Source organism: Labrus bergylta, chromosome 22 (assembly GCF_963930695.1).
Source record: "Labrus bergylta chromosome 22, fLabBer1.1, whole genome shotgun sequence".
In the NCBI taxonomy this organism is placed as follows: Eukaryota; Metazoa; Chordata; class Actinopteri; order Labriformes; family Labridae; genus Labrus; species Labrus bergylta.
In genome coordinates this window covers 8,596,083-8,614,803 of record NC_089216.1, presented here as the reverse complement: position 1 = coordinate 8,614,803, position 18,721 = coordinate 8,596,083, and the positions used below count along the sequence as shown (strand labels likewise).

At 36.6% G+C, this 18,721-nt stretch overlaps 1 protein-coding gene across 1 annotated transcript; it reads left to right on the top strand.

Moving 5' to 3' along the window:
- Positions 1-4,359: 4,359 nt before the first annotated feature.
- Positions 4,360-12,468, top strand: zdhhc21 (zinc finger DHHC-type palmitoyltransferase 21). Its single transcript, XM_020630524.3, has 8 exons — positions 4,360-4,443; positions 5,099-5,276; positions 5,419-5,517; positions 5,659-5,770; positions 7,204-7,342; positions 7,763-7,879; positions 8,882-8,925; positions 9,366-12,468. The coding sequence occupies exons 2-8, from the start codon at positions 5,123-5,125 to the stop codon at positions 9,496-9,498; spliced, it is 798 nt and encodes a 265-aa protein (XP_020486180.3). The 5' UTR covers positions 4,360-4,443; positions 5,099-5,122; the 3' UTR covers positions 9,499-12,468.
- Positions 12,469-18,721: the final 6,253 nt, after the last annotated feature.

Sequence of the window (18,721 nt, the reverse complement as noted above, 5' to 3'; positions counted from 1 at the left end):
AGCGGAAGTGGAATGACGTCACTGATTGTAACTGTCATTCAAATTATTATTATTATTATTATTTTTTTTTTTAATTTGATTAACGAAAAGTCATGTTGAATCAAAACATTATCGTTGAGACGTTAATCCCCAAAAAATAAATAGTAAATATTTGTATGGATCAAAGGTAGTCAATTCACCGTAGATCACCAGCAGGTGGCAGCAGGTGGTTGGTGCACTACGATTCATCCGAGTCCACAACCATAGACTGTAAATATTTAATTACTATTACTATTCATTATTATTACTATTAATATAATATATTAGTCCACAACCATAGACTGTAAATATTTAATTACTATTACTATTCATTATTATTACTATTAATATAATATATTAGTTCACAACCATAGACTGTAAATATTTAATTACTATTACTATTCATTATTATTACTATTAATATAATATATTAGTCCACAACCATAGACTGTAAATATTTAATTACTATTACTATTCATTATTATTACTATTAATATAATATATTAGTCCACAACCATAGACTGTAAATATTACTATTTAATTACTATTACTATTAATTATTATTACTATTAATATAATATATTAGTCCACAACCATAGTCTGTAAATATTACTATTTAATTACTATTACTATTAATTATTATTACTATTAATATATTAGTCCACAACCATAGTCTGTAAATATTACTATTTAATTACTATTACTATTAATTATTATTACTATTAATATAATATATTAGTCCACAACCCATCTGTCATGAGAGGGTACTTTGCTGGCCCCGCCCCTTTCTGGGTGAAATCATTCCATCTGAATGAATGGAGGTTAATGGAAAACTCGTGTTCTTTACCGATTTAAAGTCTTGAAAAAAATGAAAACCATACTTTAAAACTGCAAGTATGAGCCTAAATCTGATGACCAGTGATGTAAACATTTGTGACATCATAACGGTATAAAATTAATCATGTATGTGAGTGTCTGTTCAATCTCTCTCCGTCAAACTGCTCAAACGAGTCATCAGAGGAACCTGACTTTAAACACCTGATGAGTAATTATTACCCGAGAGGGATCTTTATTTTTAAATAATATTTATTTGTAATAGTTTCTAACAGTGTTCATAGCTGTAATGGAGTGGTTACAGACGTTTATTTTAGAGAAAGGGGGACATAAACTCTGAGTTATCAGCTGATTTAGTAAAGAATAACACATGTAAAGTCACCTGGTTGATATTAAAACATTTTGTATTCATACGTGAGTGTAAATAATGATGAGTGGGGCGAGACGAGGTGTTATATCGAGCTAGAGAACTTTTTATTTTGACATTTATTTTTCAGCTAGAGGATTTGATGTAGTGTTCCTTCGTTTAGAGACATTTTCACCAACATATTTATGTGATGTGACAGTTGAAACGTTGTTAATACGTTAGTGAGTGAATGTGTGAAGAATCTGTTAACAGACTTCTCTTCTGTCATGGAGCAGGAACATGACAGCGGTCTCACAATTTACCACTTTAATCCTCTCTAGTTTCAGTCCAAACACACACAGAGCTCTTCTTTTACCCTCCTTTGTCATTTGTAAATGAAAACCCGATACTAAATTGTGTTTTTAAAATAGTTTGAAGTACAAAAAAATGCTAATTCAGCGATTTTGATCATGAAAATGATTGAAATTTTTGAAATCGTAGAAATAACATTTATAACACAGATCAGTAGAATAATATATTTTTATTTATTTAGTGCACATTATTTGTTTTTTACTTTTGATGATGAGGCTCTGCCTCCCCTGACTGCAAGTCTCTGCAGTACAAATAAGATCAGATACTCCTTTATTCATCCCACAACGAGGGAATGTACAGTGTTAAAGCAGCAACGAGCAAAGATTACCAACAAGAGAAACACACAGTTCACAGTTCAATAGAATAAAAAAATATGCAGTCGCTATAGATCAGCTGAGAGCCGCAGGTTTAACAAAAATGGATGCAGGATATTCAGTAAGAAGACTTTGATGCACGTAAAGTGGAACATGTTATTGCACCAGGTAGATAACAGAATATAACATTATTATTGCACAAGAGGTAGGGCTGAATCGTCCGCTTTGTGTTTTGTGATCTACTGGGTTAAACAGTCTGACTGCAGCAGGACGGAAGGACCTGCGGTATCTCTCCTTCTTAAGCTGAAAGAGCTGCCCAGTAATCGACCAGTCTTAATAAATCTACTCAGAAGATACTGAAGTCCAGTGAGCGGTAATGGAACACATACAATCTGTTTCTGGGGGTGTACAGGTAAGATGGTGGACTTGAGACCTCGACTCCTCCGATCAGTTCAAACAGCCTGGAGACGTCATGATCAGTGACCATCAAACATAAGATAAAAAGAGAGTGAAGTGAGGGGTCATCTTGGGGTGTGAAGGTCCACTCCAGCGTGACGTTCTGGTTCTCCTCTGCCTGATAGAAGCTCTGAGTCACGTTCAAATGTTCCTGCTGAGGAGACACAGAGAGAGGGAGAGAGAGAGAGAGGGGGAGAGAGAGAGGGTTAATTTATTCTCTTAATTTTGCATAATTGTAACTAATAACTATCTGTGAACATCCTGTCCAAATTTGGTGAAATTCTGATTCCGATTCCCAGAGATACATGTGATAAGGCTAGAGCTGTCCCTTTTGGAGAAGCCCTAATTTGACCTATTTTCGTTTTTGGTAAAATGTATAAAACATCCAAAAAAAAGTTATTTTGCAGTAAAATATTTTTATACAACTATCCGTTTCATAAACTAGACTTGTTCAAGTTATGAAAAAATATGGTCGTGCTTTGTTCTACCTCGGGTAGGGGTATCTCGAACACTAAAGCCTTTTTTCGGGGTTTGTTCCTCTACTATATTGCTAAGCGGCGTTGCAGTCAACAAACACCGGCCGTAGATCACCAGCAGGTGGCAGCAGACTGATGCCGTTGGCTGGTGTACAGCGATCCATCCGAGTCCACAACCCACCTGTCCACAAAGCTTCCGTAAACGATCAGGAAATGATAGGAAACTATAATTATTTAAAAATAATAAGAGCTCAAAGTTTTCCTTTAAAAAGTATATTGTAAAATCAAACTTTAGTTATACTATTGTTTTACTTTATATTTTCATGAAGAAATCTGATGAAAAATTCAACCTTTGTAGGGGTGATTTGAAATTGTGAACTGAAATAAATTAAAAATTATTAAAAAAAATTGTGTACCTTTATTCAAGAAGAGTAATGCACATATACAGTCAGGTAAACAAAAAATAATCCAGTAAAAGAGAGATTAAATAACTAAATAAAATACAGTTCATAAAGACAAGTACAAATGAAAGACAGTAATATACAGAATATAAAGTAAAATAAATCAATAAAGACGCGTTTAAATAGTGAAATCATTATTTAAATAGAGGGAGAAAGGTTTTATAATAATGCAGACACGTGACGTGACGATTTACGTTTAATTTCGCACAGCATTGTGGGTGGTAAAATACAATTCATTTCCTGAAAGGATGCATCCGAGCCATGCTGTATAAAACCCGGAAGTTAGTATCCGTACTGAAATGTTCAGTATACTGAGGTGGACACAAAAGATGCATACTGAATGACCACGAAAGTTCAGTCTACTGAAACTCCATCCTGAAAAGTACTGTCTACTGAACTGTGGCTATTATTCTATAAATAATAGTTGATTAGTTCCTCATAAAGAAAAAAAAAGACAGGAGGTAACATATAAACTGATAACTAAGGTATTTTACCTGCTTTTTGTAAAGTGTCTCGAGATAACACTTGTTATGAGTTAATAATAATAATAATAACTTTATTTATGTAGCACCTTTTAAAAACACAGGTTTACAAAGAGCTTTGACAAACAGCAAAAACAAGAACAAAGCAAACTAAACCAAACACAGAAAGAACATAAACAACAGTAAGAATATAACAGATGCAAAATACTAAAAATAATTAAATATAATTCAACAGAAAGTTGACACTATACAAATAAAAATTGATCGATTGATTGATTGTCCTGTAGATATTAAGGATGAATTAAAAAGATGAAATATTTATAAATAAATAATATTTAATAAATAAATAATATAATAAATAAATAATATAATAATAATAATTACTATATAAATAATAATAATTAAAAAATAAATAATATATTTAATAAAATAAATAATAAGTAACTAATAACTATAAATAATAAATAGCCAAATAAATCTCAAGTATGCCAAGGAAGCTATGTCAGGGACCTATATTGTTTTAATTAACTTTTTTGTTTTACTGAAAATACTATATCCGAAAAGTCTTTTATTTTCTTAAATGATAAAACGGAAACGTGATTTTGATGTCACTTAGTAAAGCTCCTGTCCAGCCCACGGAGGCTTGGATGAGGAAGTAACAACACTGGTGCGTTCGCTGAAAGGGTAAGCCATGCAAAAAAAAAAAAAAAGTGTTTATCATTTAATTTTAACGTTACGACATCGTGACTGACGTTAAACACGTGGAATTGTGAACATTTTGTACGAAGGTGAGTGATTTTTAAACCGCGTTAGCCCGGTGATGTTAGCTGACAGTGTGGAGCCAAGCCCATCGAGGCTGTCAGTGTTATCTGTGGTTTGAATGATGGAGCAAGCGAGGTTTAGCAACAACAAGGTGAGAAGTGCATAGCAGCAGGGTTAAAGTGGTCCCTTAACACGAGTCAGGCTTTTTTTTTTTTTTTTTAAGATTCGCTGTTAATGTTTAAACACCGGTGTAAGGTTGTAAAGGTTGGGCTTGTTTGCAGACACCTGCTTTATTATATCTTTGTTATAGGCCTGTGCTGAGGTTTCATCTCATGGTTATTTCGCGAAAAAAGTACTAATATGCCCTCCACGGTGCATGTAAGATAATGCAATCTAATGGTGCTTTCATGGCGACTTGCAAAATGCTTGATGTAACAACCACAGAATAACATGTATGCAAAGTGCATGAAGCACAGTGACAGAGAAGAGGATTGAGCACATGCTACATTTAGTCACCCTTGTTCCTGTCTTTCATCTGGAAAGATATCCACATTTCAAATCTCTAACCCATCTCTAGGTTTCCCCTGTAGTCCCAGCAGCCATGAAGCTCCGACTGCACTTTGTGGTTGACCCCATGGGCTGGCTGTGTATAAGCGTGGTGTTTGGAATCTGGCTTTACAACACCTTCTTCATTCCCAAACTGGTTCTTCTTCCACATTACAACGAGGGACACATCCCTTGGGCTATAGTTGTTTGTGAGTATTCTTGATTCTATGTATACGAATTATTTGTTGCCACATTAAATATTAAAACGTAATATTCACAATTGTTTTTTATGGGGCAGATGAAATAAAGTCACTGGCGTATCTCACTAGGCAATATTGTGTATTCCTTCAGGTTATTACATAGCATCAGCACTCTGCATAGCGGCCCTATTCAGAGCTTCCACAGCAGATCCGGGCCGTCTTCCTGTGGACCCCAAAATACCTCACTCTGGTATGGACTGAGAAAAGCACAACTCACTATTCTCAATACTTAACCATTTTCAAATAATCAACTACTATTGCTCTAGTCAGATTGTCCATGTTTAGCTGTGAATGATGTGATAACCATTATTATTTTTTATTTTTTTGACAGAGCGAGAGCACTGGGAGTTGTGCAATAAATGCAACTTAATGAGACCTAAAAGGTCCCACCACTGCAGTCGCTGTGGCCATTGTGTACGCAGGATGGACCACCACTGTCCATGGTAATGATACACACACACACACACACACACACACACACACACACACACACACACACACACACACACACACACACACACACACACACACACACACACACACACACACACACACACACACACACACACACACACACTCATGCAGGTTTTACATCACAAACCAGGCACATAAATGAAATGAAATCAATGTATTGAAAACAGGGGTTAAAACAGAAAAATACAGGAAAATAATTGTACCTAATTGTCAGGCTTTGTTTGGACTGAGCACTTAAGTTTCATTCTCTGAGCATCAACAGGAGAGGCAGTTGACGCGTGTCGCACCCTCTGTTGATCGCAAGCTGAAAATCGGGGGCGGGATTTTCACGAAGATCCAAGCTTAAAAGAGTCTGAATCCGAAACTGCCAGAAGAAAACTGTCAGTAACAGAATCGCTACGAGCTGCTAGAGCTGCGGGTCAGTCCTCAGTTCTATTACTGCTAGGCCTGTCACCTGCCTTTGACACAGTCAACCATCAAATCCTCCTACCCACGCTCTCTGAACTTGGCATCTCAGGATCTGCCCTCTGCTGGTTCATGTCCTACCTCTCTGGGCGATCCTTTAGAGTGTCGTGGAAGGGAGAAGTGTCCAAAGTGCACAACGTATCCACAGGGGTACCTCAAGGGTCAGTGCTTGGTCCCCTTCTCTTCTCCATATACACAAGCTCACTTGGTTCAATAACCCGCTCTCATGGCTTCTCATACTTCCAAACTCCATTTGATCTGCAGAGTCCCTCTGCACCTTTAAGAAAAAGCTAAAGACCCAGCTCTTTCATGAATACCTACTAACTTAATGATGATGGTCTCAATATCATTGATGATGATGATGGTTGTGACAATGGTTTTTGTTTGATAAAGATGACTTATAAGATGGTTTCTATACTGATTAGACCTCTCAAGAACTGCCTTCAATGTTGTGCTTTGCCTCTGTGCAGTGCCTGTCAGCACCTGTGTATCCAATTGGACTCAAAGCTGATCGTTTGCTCTTACTGACATTGTTCCCTTTTTTCTAGATCCTTGTTTCTGTTGTACTTTCTCTCTGATGTACATCGCTTTGGATAAAAGTGTCTGCAAAGTGAATTGTAGAATTGTAGAACCTAAAATTCACACAAACACCCCCAACATCTGAGTTTTCACAGCTGGAGTGGTGATCGATTGGGCCTCATATGTATGCCAATATGTCAAACAAATAAATAGGATGCAGGTCAATATTTGTCTATAATAACTTCCTACTATTGTTTAGATATATTCTATACATCTTTTAAAATACAAATGGGGTTCTGGCTGCAGATATAGTTCTTGTTCTGTTTTTTATTGCTTTTTTATAACAACTGTACTTCAGACCAGAGAAGTGTAAAACTGATATAAAAATGTTATGAGATACCTGTTTACTCCCTTCCAGGATCAATAACTGTGTGGGAGAAGACAACCACTGGCTCTTCCTGCAGCTCTGTTTCTACGCTCAGGTCCTCAGTTTGTTCACCCTGGTGCTGGACTTCTGCCAGTACTATTACTTCCAGCCACTGACAGGACTAGATCAGGTACATTTTACAGGAATATCAATAAGTAACATCCTCAGCTGGTTGGGAAAAAAAACATATTAAAGTTTACAGACTACATTACAGATGTGCAAATGTTTTGACTCCAAATATTCACAGTACTTAACAGAATCATTTAAAGTGCAAAATATCTGTGATAAAATAAATGATAATAGAATTAAATATACACAACCAAGTCGAAGTGAAAAACCTTTGTTCTCCCTGTATTATCTTGAACCTACTTGGTGTCTCAAAGTGGCAAACACAAGAAAATGTAAACAGACAGTGAATATTTTTGTAAAACTTGCACTCATTAATAAATAAATTAATTCAACAGAAAAGAAGAGGTCATAACGTAGGGCTTTAATGTAAAATTAGAAGTTTTAACACCAAACATGTTTAAATTCTGATTCCCTCTGCCAGGAGAAATTTACCACACGCCATGAACTGGCTCTGCTGCGTGTCTCAGCGCTCATGGGTTTAGTCATGTTTGGTGGCATGACCAGCTTGTTTTACACTCAGATGACAGGAATCCTCTCTGTGAGTACTGACTAATAACTAATAATGACTTATCCTGTTTGAAATGACATATCCTGCTGTAATTGCTGTACAAATGTGATGTTAATTGTGACTTGATAGGATCTGGAAAATCAGCATGATGCTTCTTATTGACAGCATCATCTTCCTTTTCTGGCCTATTGAAAGCAGCGTTAGTATTTTCAAGAACAAATCTAGCAGCAGCACACAAAGCTTCAGATAAAACAACACCAAATCACACACAAAAATACAACAATCCATGCCAGTAATGCAGTGATCAATAGAAAAGAAAGCCGAGAGACAGCCCTGGGTCAGGCTGTGCATGATTGTGTGTGTGCCAATGTCTGTAAGCCAGCGGGAGATATTTTCCAAGCTTTCATCAAGAGTTTACTGAAGCAGAAATGTTCTATATTTAGCCTCCACGATGAGGTGGGGAAACTGGAAGCTTTTATTTTTAAATGAGAATGAGTCCGGATAGAGCCATCTTCAGGAGCAACATATTATGGTACAGAGTGATACTTATGATACAGGAAAACAGAGCAGCAAGGCAATCTTATGACCCTTAAAGGCAAAGCATTTAGATTCCACCACCAGGGGGCTCTCAATCAATACAATTAGAAGAGATGACGTCGAGGCTGGCAGGGTATCATGGGAGTTCTCTCTGCTACTCCACCCCCCAACCCTGATGGAAAATAAACCCGCGTTTACCTTAGTAAAGACGAACGGGCAAAACAGAGCTGAGGAAGAGAATATGTTTACCGACAGCTTACAATTACATGAACTTTTTTTTTATCACAGCAGCACATACAGCAACAGTATGGCAGCTTTTAGTTGCAATTCCCGCTTTCTTGTCTTGCGGTCTTTGACGTAACATCCAATGTTTCCACGGCAACGACATTGTAATAAAATTCTACATATTGTGCCAAGGCACAGAACCAACATGATGTAGCAACATTTTGTAAAACAGTTAACTCATTTTGCATTGTTTTCTTTTTCCTCTCACAGGATACAACCACTATTGAGAAAATGGCTAATTTCTCAAGTGAAATGTGAGTCTGCTTCACTCTGTCTGTACTTATGCTTTTAATGTGTGATTGTGCTGTGTGTTGTTGTTGTTGATGTTGTCTATGTGACCGCTTTTGTGTTGTTATGTTGATTAGTTTGCTCTTAGCATAGTTATGCCTTTATTTTAGAGATAGGACAGTGGATAGAGTCAGAAACCAGAGAGAGAGAGTGGGGAACGACTTGTGGGAATGGAGCCACAAGTCGGATTCACTGGACTTCTGGCGTCCCCGATCTTTCAGTTTTTAAACTTGTCCAGTGTCTTTAAATACTTGAAATGCGCATCTGGCACCTGGCTCTGCATCATGTTCCTATCGCTCAGAAATATAAAAATGGGTATCACTCCTTTTCAGCTCAGTAAACAAGAGGACTATTCTGGAAATGGCTACAAGTTTTAAAATTATTGCCTTTTTTTTTTTAATTACAGATTTGGCTCAAAAAGGTCCTGGCAGTGGGCGCTAGCTGAAGTTTGCGGCACTCGCTGGAAATTCCTGTGGCTCATACCGCTTCGTAGCAGGCAGCCACTCCAAGCAAGCCACCACTTTCGCACCCACGTGTAGGTCTGTACCACTATAGCACCTCCTACCTGCACAGATGGTAGGAGCTGCCATGATGAAACACTGTATACACACGTATGAATCCATCTGCTCGCCTTCACCGTCTGCTTTCTTTTTTGCTCTGGGAGCTTGGCAGCAGTTTTGGTTTGTCAGTGGATACTGTAAGCTTTTTTTGTTTGTTTTTTTGCATTTCTCTACAAGAGCAAGACTGGCAGTAAACAAGATAGAGGAACACCTACAGATGTGATTGGAAAATGATTTTATACTCACTGTGACTGCCACTTTCAGCGTTTTGGAAACCGCTTTTAATGGCTTATTGCCTCAGAAGGATGGACGTTGTCATCTGAAAGAAGCTGACTAAAGGGATCCCCTCTCAGGTTACTTAAATAAAGAGCCTTTACTACTGACATTTAATCAACTACAGTAACTCCGGTGTGTCTTTCAGAGAGGCAATTTTATTTGTATAATGTTTGTGCCTTGTTTCTTTTAACTATGTTTTTTTTTTTAATTTGTCATGCACAAGTGTATTGTTTGTGCTCGATGTATTCCAGTTTGAAAATTTCATGTGAATCCTGAGGGGATCGGCTGTCAACTGCATTCCTTTAATCGGTGATCCATTGATGATTTGTGAATGTTTTCTTGCATTGATCTAAGAACAATCTATCAGTGAATTGATGTTTTTATGAAGCATGGCAAGTTTATAACTTGAATCAAAACGAAAGAGGGATCATTTTATGCTGGGTATGAAGATGTATAATAGCAAGCAGAGAGTCTAAAACTTGCAATCAAACATTAGAAACAAGTTTATACTGTTAAGCTAACGTTTCATATATATATCAGAGTCAATTTAGCTGTATAATCACGTTGTTTTCTGTTTGTGGAATCCTTATGAAAAGGGTTCGAGTGTCACATACTATCCTCACAGGATAGGACAGGGTAGTTTTACTTTAAAAAGAAAAGTTTGACATTTAGGGAAATACACTTAAGATTTATACGATACGATGCCATACAACACAATTTATTATCCACCAGACTTATCTTGGACTCCAAGTTCTCCATATATAGTATATAGCTGCCTCCACAGTAGTATTAATAACTAATTTGGAGAGAAAAAAAACAACAATAAGAGCAAAGAACAATTCACATGTAAACATAGAAGCTCATACTAATGAAGATTTTCAGCTCTTATGGCTGTATGCCAAATATACGCTTAGCTAGCCAAAAGATAGGTAGCTTAGCTTAGCTTATCATATCAGGTATACAATACAAACCTAGAAAAAACACAGCTTGTTCCTTTTGCAATTGTTTTAGCTGTTTGTAAGTATAATTCTTTATATTTGGATAAAGATGGTATAGCTGCTTTTGTAATGCTAAGCTATGCTAACTGCCTGCTATGTATGTGTAGCTCTTAACCAAACAGATCTAAAAGTGTTATTTATTTTACTATTCTGACCATGACAGGTAATAAGTTTGGGTTTATTTCCCTAAATGTTAAACCGTTATTTTAAATGAGCCAGTTTAGCGTAAGTTTGCTTCGTCAACTGTAGCACTTGTGCCTGGGCACAAATGGTTATGAAACTTGTATTTAATTTTAAAGTTTCTGAAGAAAATCGTTATACATTTTATTTTTTCAGTGCTGCAACTGTTACAGTTGGTATTAATTGTGTCTGATCAAGTGGCTTTATAAATGCTCATCTTCCCCACAAGCAAATTAACATTGATCTATGGGAGGTGACATTTAACACTGTCACAACACTGCTCATTTATTTATGGTGGTTTTGGCTATAACCCTGTGGTATTGGTATTTTACGGGATTCTTTGACAGGATACTTTAGAAGATAATTCAGTGCATAATAATATTAGCATAGCATGGTGGTTATTGTCTATAAAACCTGGCAATACCATTGCTACGCTTGTATGTAAACAAGGCTTGCCATGTGTGGAGATGTTCCAATATCTAAGTAGTTTTAAGTGCCTTTCTAGGTCTTCTTTTTACTCTCATGTTACACTATCATTATGTTGGTCTCCATGAAGCCAAAGACCTGGGAAAATGTTGCAATAGTCCGCGAGCATTCAGTAAATGCATGTTTCACCAGATTTTAAAGGTAGCGGTTCAATATTATGCACTGATTTTCACATAATCTGTTTCACTAGATCGATATACTCTGAAAACTTTTGAACTCGTTTATTTCATGTGAATCCTTTATTCCTACCATATCTTTATCAGATTGTTTGTAGTTGCATGGGTATGTTCGTGTTTTTTGCTCAGTGGTTTTTATAACTCAGATTCAGGGTCTTGGATTGTTTGTTTGAATCATTGTGAAATTTTGGTGGGTAAATTTGTATGATTGGTGTTAAAGACAGTAGTACTGATAGATTACATTCTACTTTTTTTATTTATGTTTTTGAAAGCAATAAACATTTTCTGTCAGTAAAGCCATTCTTATTATTACAGCAGTAGTGGTAATCTAATACATACTGTAAGTTTAAGTTAACACTTCTACAGCTGCTGTTTATAGTTTTACAATGTTATATTCAGCCATAACACTTACGCGAAACAGAATAACACAAAAGGCCTAATTTTGTTTGATTTGATTCAATAGCTGCAGGAGACTGAAGATGCAAGTGTTTTAGAGATGGGTGCTCACTTACTTTCCCTGGAAGTAGTTTACTGGTGTCCCTCAGGGCTCTCAGTTTGGACTTCTGCAGTTTTGTTTACATTGTTCATCTGCTGATTTCAGTATATGTTCTCAAGCTTTATTTTGTTTCATTCAGACCTCAATCAATGGCATAGTTAAGTTTTGTGAATAAAGTATAAATACACTATACCATATATATCTTATCAATTTCTCTATGTCTAGAAAGCCTATGAAAAATAGTCAATTGATTTGTTTGGAATACTATAAATGGTGGTCATAGAAATAATATATATCATATTGGTATTCATACTCTCAATAAATTAGATTCTGTATACTTTTTGAGCCGATTCTTTTCTCCCTTTTTAACTTTCTTTCAGCAACCATATCTGGCTGTAGCTAAAGCTTTTACTGAGGGAATTAGTTCAGCACATTATGTCTATGTTTACAAAAATAGTATTTTTCAGACCCTGTAGACTTAGCCTTTTACCTTGTTGACCATACATATCTACATATCCTGGGAGAACAATAAAATACCTTATAATGTGCAAAAGTAAAGTGAATCTATGCTTTACTTTATATGAGTAATTTCAAATCCTATTGGACTAGCTAGCAATTATAGGTTGTTTAAATTAGCACAATCCTAGCACATACAATTATGTGTAGGTAATTTTCATCATCCATATACAGTACTATACTTTATACTACGAAAGCAATTCCTTGTTAGTTCTTTTGACAATAACTTAAGTTTAGTAGAAAAGCTAGAAGTGTGTGCAATTTTAGCTTTCTCCATCTTTAAGTAAATCAATCAATCTTTAACTGTGTAGCGCCAATTCATAACAAATGTTATCTCAAGACACAAACAATAACAGGTTGAGACCGTATATTATATACAAAGACCCAACATTAATCCACCATGAGCAAAGCACTTGGTAACATTTAGCAAAGTTACAGTGGCAAGAAAAGACTGCCCTTTAAGAAACTTTAAGCAGAACCAGACTCATGTTGAACAGCCATCTGCCACATCTGTTGGTGGGCTTTTAAAGTGGGATAGAGAGAAATGCAGAAAGAAAGAAGGAAACTCCTTTTGAACGCCATCAAGGAAATACAGTCTTGTGAAATGAACTTTGCATGATGTATGGACAATGGTAAGTATGAGGACATACCCCTAGAAGAGCAATTCAAAAACAGAGATAGATGAAGAATATTGCTTACCCTTGTAAATTAAAGGGTAAAGGCACATTTTAAGTAAAGTATGTAATGTCAAACTTGACAACAATGATGCCTCTTTCTTTTTTCAACATGATTATTTGGGCGTTTCTGCCTTTATATGGATAGGACAGTGGATACAGTAGGAAATCTGGGAGAGAGAATGAGAAATGACATGCAGTTAAGGAGCTGCAGGTCACATATCCGCAAGGTCATCTGCGCCCCGACAACAGTGATTCCTGTGTCCTTTTTAGTACTCTTAAAAAATCTTGAATAGGGAAATAGTATTGGCTGATAAATGTAAACTATTATGTAGACAGACTCACTGCCAATGTACCAACACCTTAGAGATATTTTCTGCTCTGGACAATATGACATTTACTTTAATCAAAAGATAATTGTATTTGTTGTCATTTTCATTCAATTTTGGAGTAAATCCCTTCTTTGCTGCATCAAACTCAGACTGCCTGCATGGTTTATCTGCTGGTTGTTTCTTCTGAGTATACGTTTCACAATAAGGTCCCAAGCATCCGCTCTGGTCGTTGTCCTGCATAGTTGTTAAGTTTCAAGTGAGGCGTGTGTAATGTGTGCATGATCCGTGAATATGAGCTGTGTGTGCTGTCTTCAAATGGTTACATGTTTAAAACCAACACCTAACACAAAGCCACCAGCCACACCAACGCATACTCATACATTGGGTATTGCTCTGAGGAACTTCAACCTACTCTGTACTTTACCAATAAAACAATCTTTGATTTCTTCATGTCCTACTCGGACAGAAAACTGAGAGATAAGGGCGAGAATTATTTTGTTATTTCATTATTTTGTTAGCTTAATAACTACTAACTGGGAATGTATTACCAGAAACTGTATATTTCTAAACTGAGGCATAGTAGTTAACCGATAGTGTTGAATGGTAATATTTTAATCCATACATTTGGTCTTTTGTCATCTGAACAAGACAAAAATGAAAACATGAATTCAACCATTCTTTATATAAAAAGCACTGTCAGTAAGATAGCCCTCCTTTTTTCAGAGACCCCACCACCTCTCTGACACCTTTTGGCCCTTAAACCACAATTTGAATATTCCTTAAGTACACTATCAACACAAAAGAACCGTTTTACTCTTAAGGTGGATATACAGTCATAAAATAAGTGCTTGTCAGTTCCCTGAAATTGTCAACTGAAATTAGTAAAGAAACCATGCAACATTATGCTCTTAGAATAAATGCTATTATTGTTGTTGTTCTGAGAACATGAACCATTTTTGGTAATGTGTTCAATAAAACAAAGAACATGAGCCTGCGTTAAATTTAGGTAGTCAGTTTGAACTTTGTCAGTCAAATTAAAGGAGTCCAGCGTAGATAATAGCAGCCTTCAGCAGCCCGGGTTAAGTGTGCTCTTAATCTCTGGTAATGGTTGGTCAACTGCACTAATTAAATAAGTGGCCACCTGCTACTTTTACAGTCTATGACATCTGGCTGAACAAAAGAAATAATTAGCCACATGCTTGATAAACATAAACTATGCTTGAAACAGTTATCTCTCAGATACAAGGCTGTTTACCTGTCTATGATTGGAGTTAGTGGCTTGGCGTGTTCTGCGGCCTTTTTGCCAAGCCGAGACAAGGATTAAGTCTCCAAGATGGAAGATAGAAATTATTATCCGATTACTAATTATGAGTAGAATGATCATTTTTTTTATTTCTATCCATATGGGACGTAAGCCATTCCAAACCCCCAGTTCTGCTTTGCCATGCTGTGTTTGTTAATGCAGTGCTGAAGTAAAGATCCAACACATTTCAAATAAAATGTTCTGTTATTGTGATTTATGTTTCTTATTATTCAGAAAATCTAAAATATCCTGTGTGTATAAAACGGTACACCCCGTATTTCCCGTTGACTCTCTGATTCCACTTTAACATAGTAAGTATTGTAGCATTTTCTGCACTGTTAATAAAGATATAATTAGATTTTTTAGACCTCAGCGAGTCATCTGAGTGGGTATCCAGTAGCAGGTGTCTGCCACGTTCCTCCATTTTCAGCTCCACAGCTGAACTTCCTGAACACGGAGGTATTGATTGGCCTATTGATTTTCCTAAATACGCTCTCATTGTAGAAAGTAGAAATCCAATTAAAAGTTGAACTTGAAACTGAAACAGTTAATCCAATCAAGACGATGAAATGTATCGATTTTAACCTCAAAATCAATAAGGTGCATGCGGCAAAAGCGTGAGCTCGGCCCTCAACGTTTGCTTTTTAAGGCCCTGACAGACTCCACTGCTGTGTAGCCTACTGTACGGATAAAGATAACACTAATACTGGCAAAGTGCAGTATATATTCAAATATATGTTGTAATTTCTTCTGATATTATTATATCAAGACTGCGCTTGGCTATTAGGAAATGTGAATTTGTATGTTTTATGACGATGAAAAATATTGAAATGTAAAGCTCCTTTATATCACCACATGAGGACAAATGTCATGATTTTTAAGTAATATGGGCTTTAAATGAACATATATATTCCATCTGTTGGCAAAAGAAGTTATTAACTGACAGAAATGTATGACATGTTAATGTAGAAAATATCAATCAGTCAGTTTATATCCAATCAGACTCCAGAGGATGAGCTCGCATTTAGACATCTTAAAATCAAATACAGAAGAACGTCATGAAACCCCCTGAGGTCTAAGGCATTTTCTTTAACAAATCTTTTAACTCCTGGTCTACTTCTGTTAAAAGGCACGTTTAATCTTGCCAGAGTAATGCTCAACAATTAAATATACATCATTGTTCAGGACAACCTGGGGAATCAGAATATGTATCCCCCAACGATGTCAGATGAAGTCCCAATGAATTATTCATTATTGTACCATAAATTCAAAATGAAAATAGAAGTGACATTTCACAAATATATGTTGAAATAAAAAGTAAAACAACAAGGACTATGACATTTGCCCCCCTAAATGGGTTCTCCTTTGTCCTGCTGATCAGGGGGGAAGTGAAATAAATACTGTAGCTGTCAAAAATGAAAAACCCTTTCCATTTATTTGAGAAAATCCCCAGATGACTTTAGTCTACATTATGTAAATTTTGCCATTACTGTAAGAAAGGAGTTTATGTATAGTGACCCAGACGGCCGTAATCCACTCCTAGACCTTTTGATATGTCCCCCCTGGGAGGTCAGAGAGTGTAAAAAGTACTTATTCAATTAAAATGACAATCTACACATTATTTCTGGTTTGTAAAAAAGAGCACAGATCTACAGATACTAGAATAAGCTGAATATAAAGAATCCATTCAAGACAGTTCTATCTTTCATATTTCTGTGCTGAGAGCAGGTGTGTGAGGTCTGTTTCAGGTTGCACTGGCTTCTCATTGGCCCCAGTTACATGTCAGCTGATCAAAGATATGATCACCAAGATGGCAGCGTCCACTTTAGTCGAGTGAGCTAACAAAAAAATAAACGATTTAACCAAAATTAATGTATGCATCAATCATTTCGGTTATGACGTAGAATACAACGTTGACCTTTAACAAAACAAATGAAGATGATCTTATGTGTGAATTAATTGGGAGAGGTATTGCAAAAATGTACAAAATACTAAGTGCACATGCATCCAGACAACCTCACTTGTATCACAGAGTAAATAAAAAGTATGGATGCATGTCTGCTTAGGGTTTCTGTAACAATGTTTATACCACATTGTACCTGCCAATGGTCAAAATTAGATTTTTTTTGTATCAGGTAGAAACATAATTTTTTCGGCATATTTTTTGGGGGTGTTTAAGATTAGAAAAAAACAACAACTTGTAAAGTGATATCTGGATAAACTATAAAACAAGCTGTTCAGTAGCCTTAAAAGGAACAATAATTACAGTCTGATATTGAGAAGTTTTCTTTTGATGATGGCAGCCAAAGTGCTCAATGAGACGTTTTTATTTGTCATCTTTCATCCCTCACTGCTCTGTCATGAGCTGACATTTGCCTGCATGATGACACACTGAGTGTCTTATTGTTCTTTGTGTATGAGCACTAATTAAATAGGCCAGCTCCTAATTAAGCTCCTAATTAGTGCTTTATTAGAGTCAGGTGTGCTGAAAAGGTCAACACTGAGCAGGTACTTATTAAAGCAGCTGTATGACAGACAAACAAACAGCATGTTGGTGGAACACTGTTGGTGGCTCATTAGAGAGCTTCTAATTTTTTTTGTCTCAGCTTGATATTGGGAAAAAAAAAAGTTCAAACGTTCTTTGATCGCTAACATCTGATTGTATGAGCCAGAAACATTCCTGTCAGAGAACAAGCCCTGATTTTTTTATTCCACTTTTCCCACTATTTGTTGTAACTAATGCTAAGTAACCGTTGCTAAGTCCACCCACCGTCCCTGTTGGGAAATCCAGCTGCCACCGAGCGGCCTCAGTGAGGAGGATTGGAATGTGGCAGGAGAGAAAAGGTCCTTTCTGTAGGCATTCGGTTAACATTTACATGGACACGCCTAACGTCTTAATTCATGGACGAGAACACAGTCAGTTCCACTTAAGCTTTGACACTGAGCGGGGAAATTGACTGCAACAGGTCCTTTTGATGATCTTTATGATTGCGTTATGGCACCATCTTTGAACAGGAACAATCATTTTCTGACACCTATCATTATTTCAAATGACCTCAGGCCCAGTAGAAGATTGTGATGGTAAAAGCTACCTGGCTTAACAGGGATGATCTCTAACCTGGCAGGTTTTTCTTGTACAGAAACAGGGTGGATGATCTGGAAACTGGGAGGACAACTTCAGGCCAAAAGTCATAGCTCACTCACATAAGCCTGCTATGGACTCAAGAAAGAAGCTCCAGCTAGGAAACTGAATTAAATTTCTCTCTGTGTTGGAACATTTACTTTTGCAGGTTATCAAAGAAATGAAATACTTTGTAGAATGAAAAACCTTTATTGTCATTATACATAAACACAATTCTAAATATATACACAAATATGTTAACATTGTATGGAACAATAAATGAAGACTATTACGCAGTAAACAATGACTAATAAACCCACAGTCCTTCCTGTTTTAGTTTGATAAATGTTCTCAAATTCATTTAAATAATCAGAATTGTTGCATTAAACCTTTCCCCCCTGGTTTTTATGATTCTTTATCATTGGAACAGAGGGGCGGAGGGGGGGGGGGGGGGGGGAGGGGGTGGAGGTTTGTGTGTGTTGGTGGGTTGGGTTGGGTTGGGGGGGGGGTGCTTCAGGGTCATGCCTCTTGTAATTACAGCAGTCAGGTTCAAGTCACTAGTCAAGATGTTGCTGATTTTTTTTTTCTTTCTTTCCCATAATGCAACATTGGCCTACATGTGGCACAGCATGCCCCCTCTGATG

Coding starts and splice junctions, on each gene's coding strand:
- zdhhc21 (XM_020630524.3), top strand. CDS start 5,123: ATGAAGCTCCGACTGCACTTTGTGGTTGACCCCATGGGCTGGCTGTGT. Junction 5,277..5,418: donor CCCTTGGGCTATAGTTGTTT/GTGAGTATTCTT, acceptor GTATTCCTTCAG/GTTATTACATAGCATCAGCA. Junction 5,771..7,203: donor ATGGACCACCACTGTCCATG/GTAATGATACAC, acceptor ACTCCCTTCCAG/GATCAATAACTGTGTGGGAG.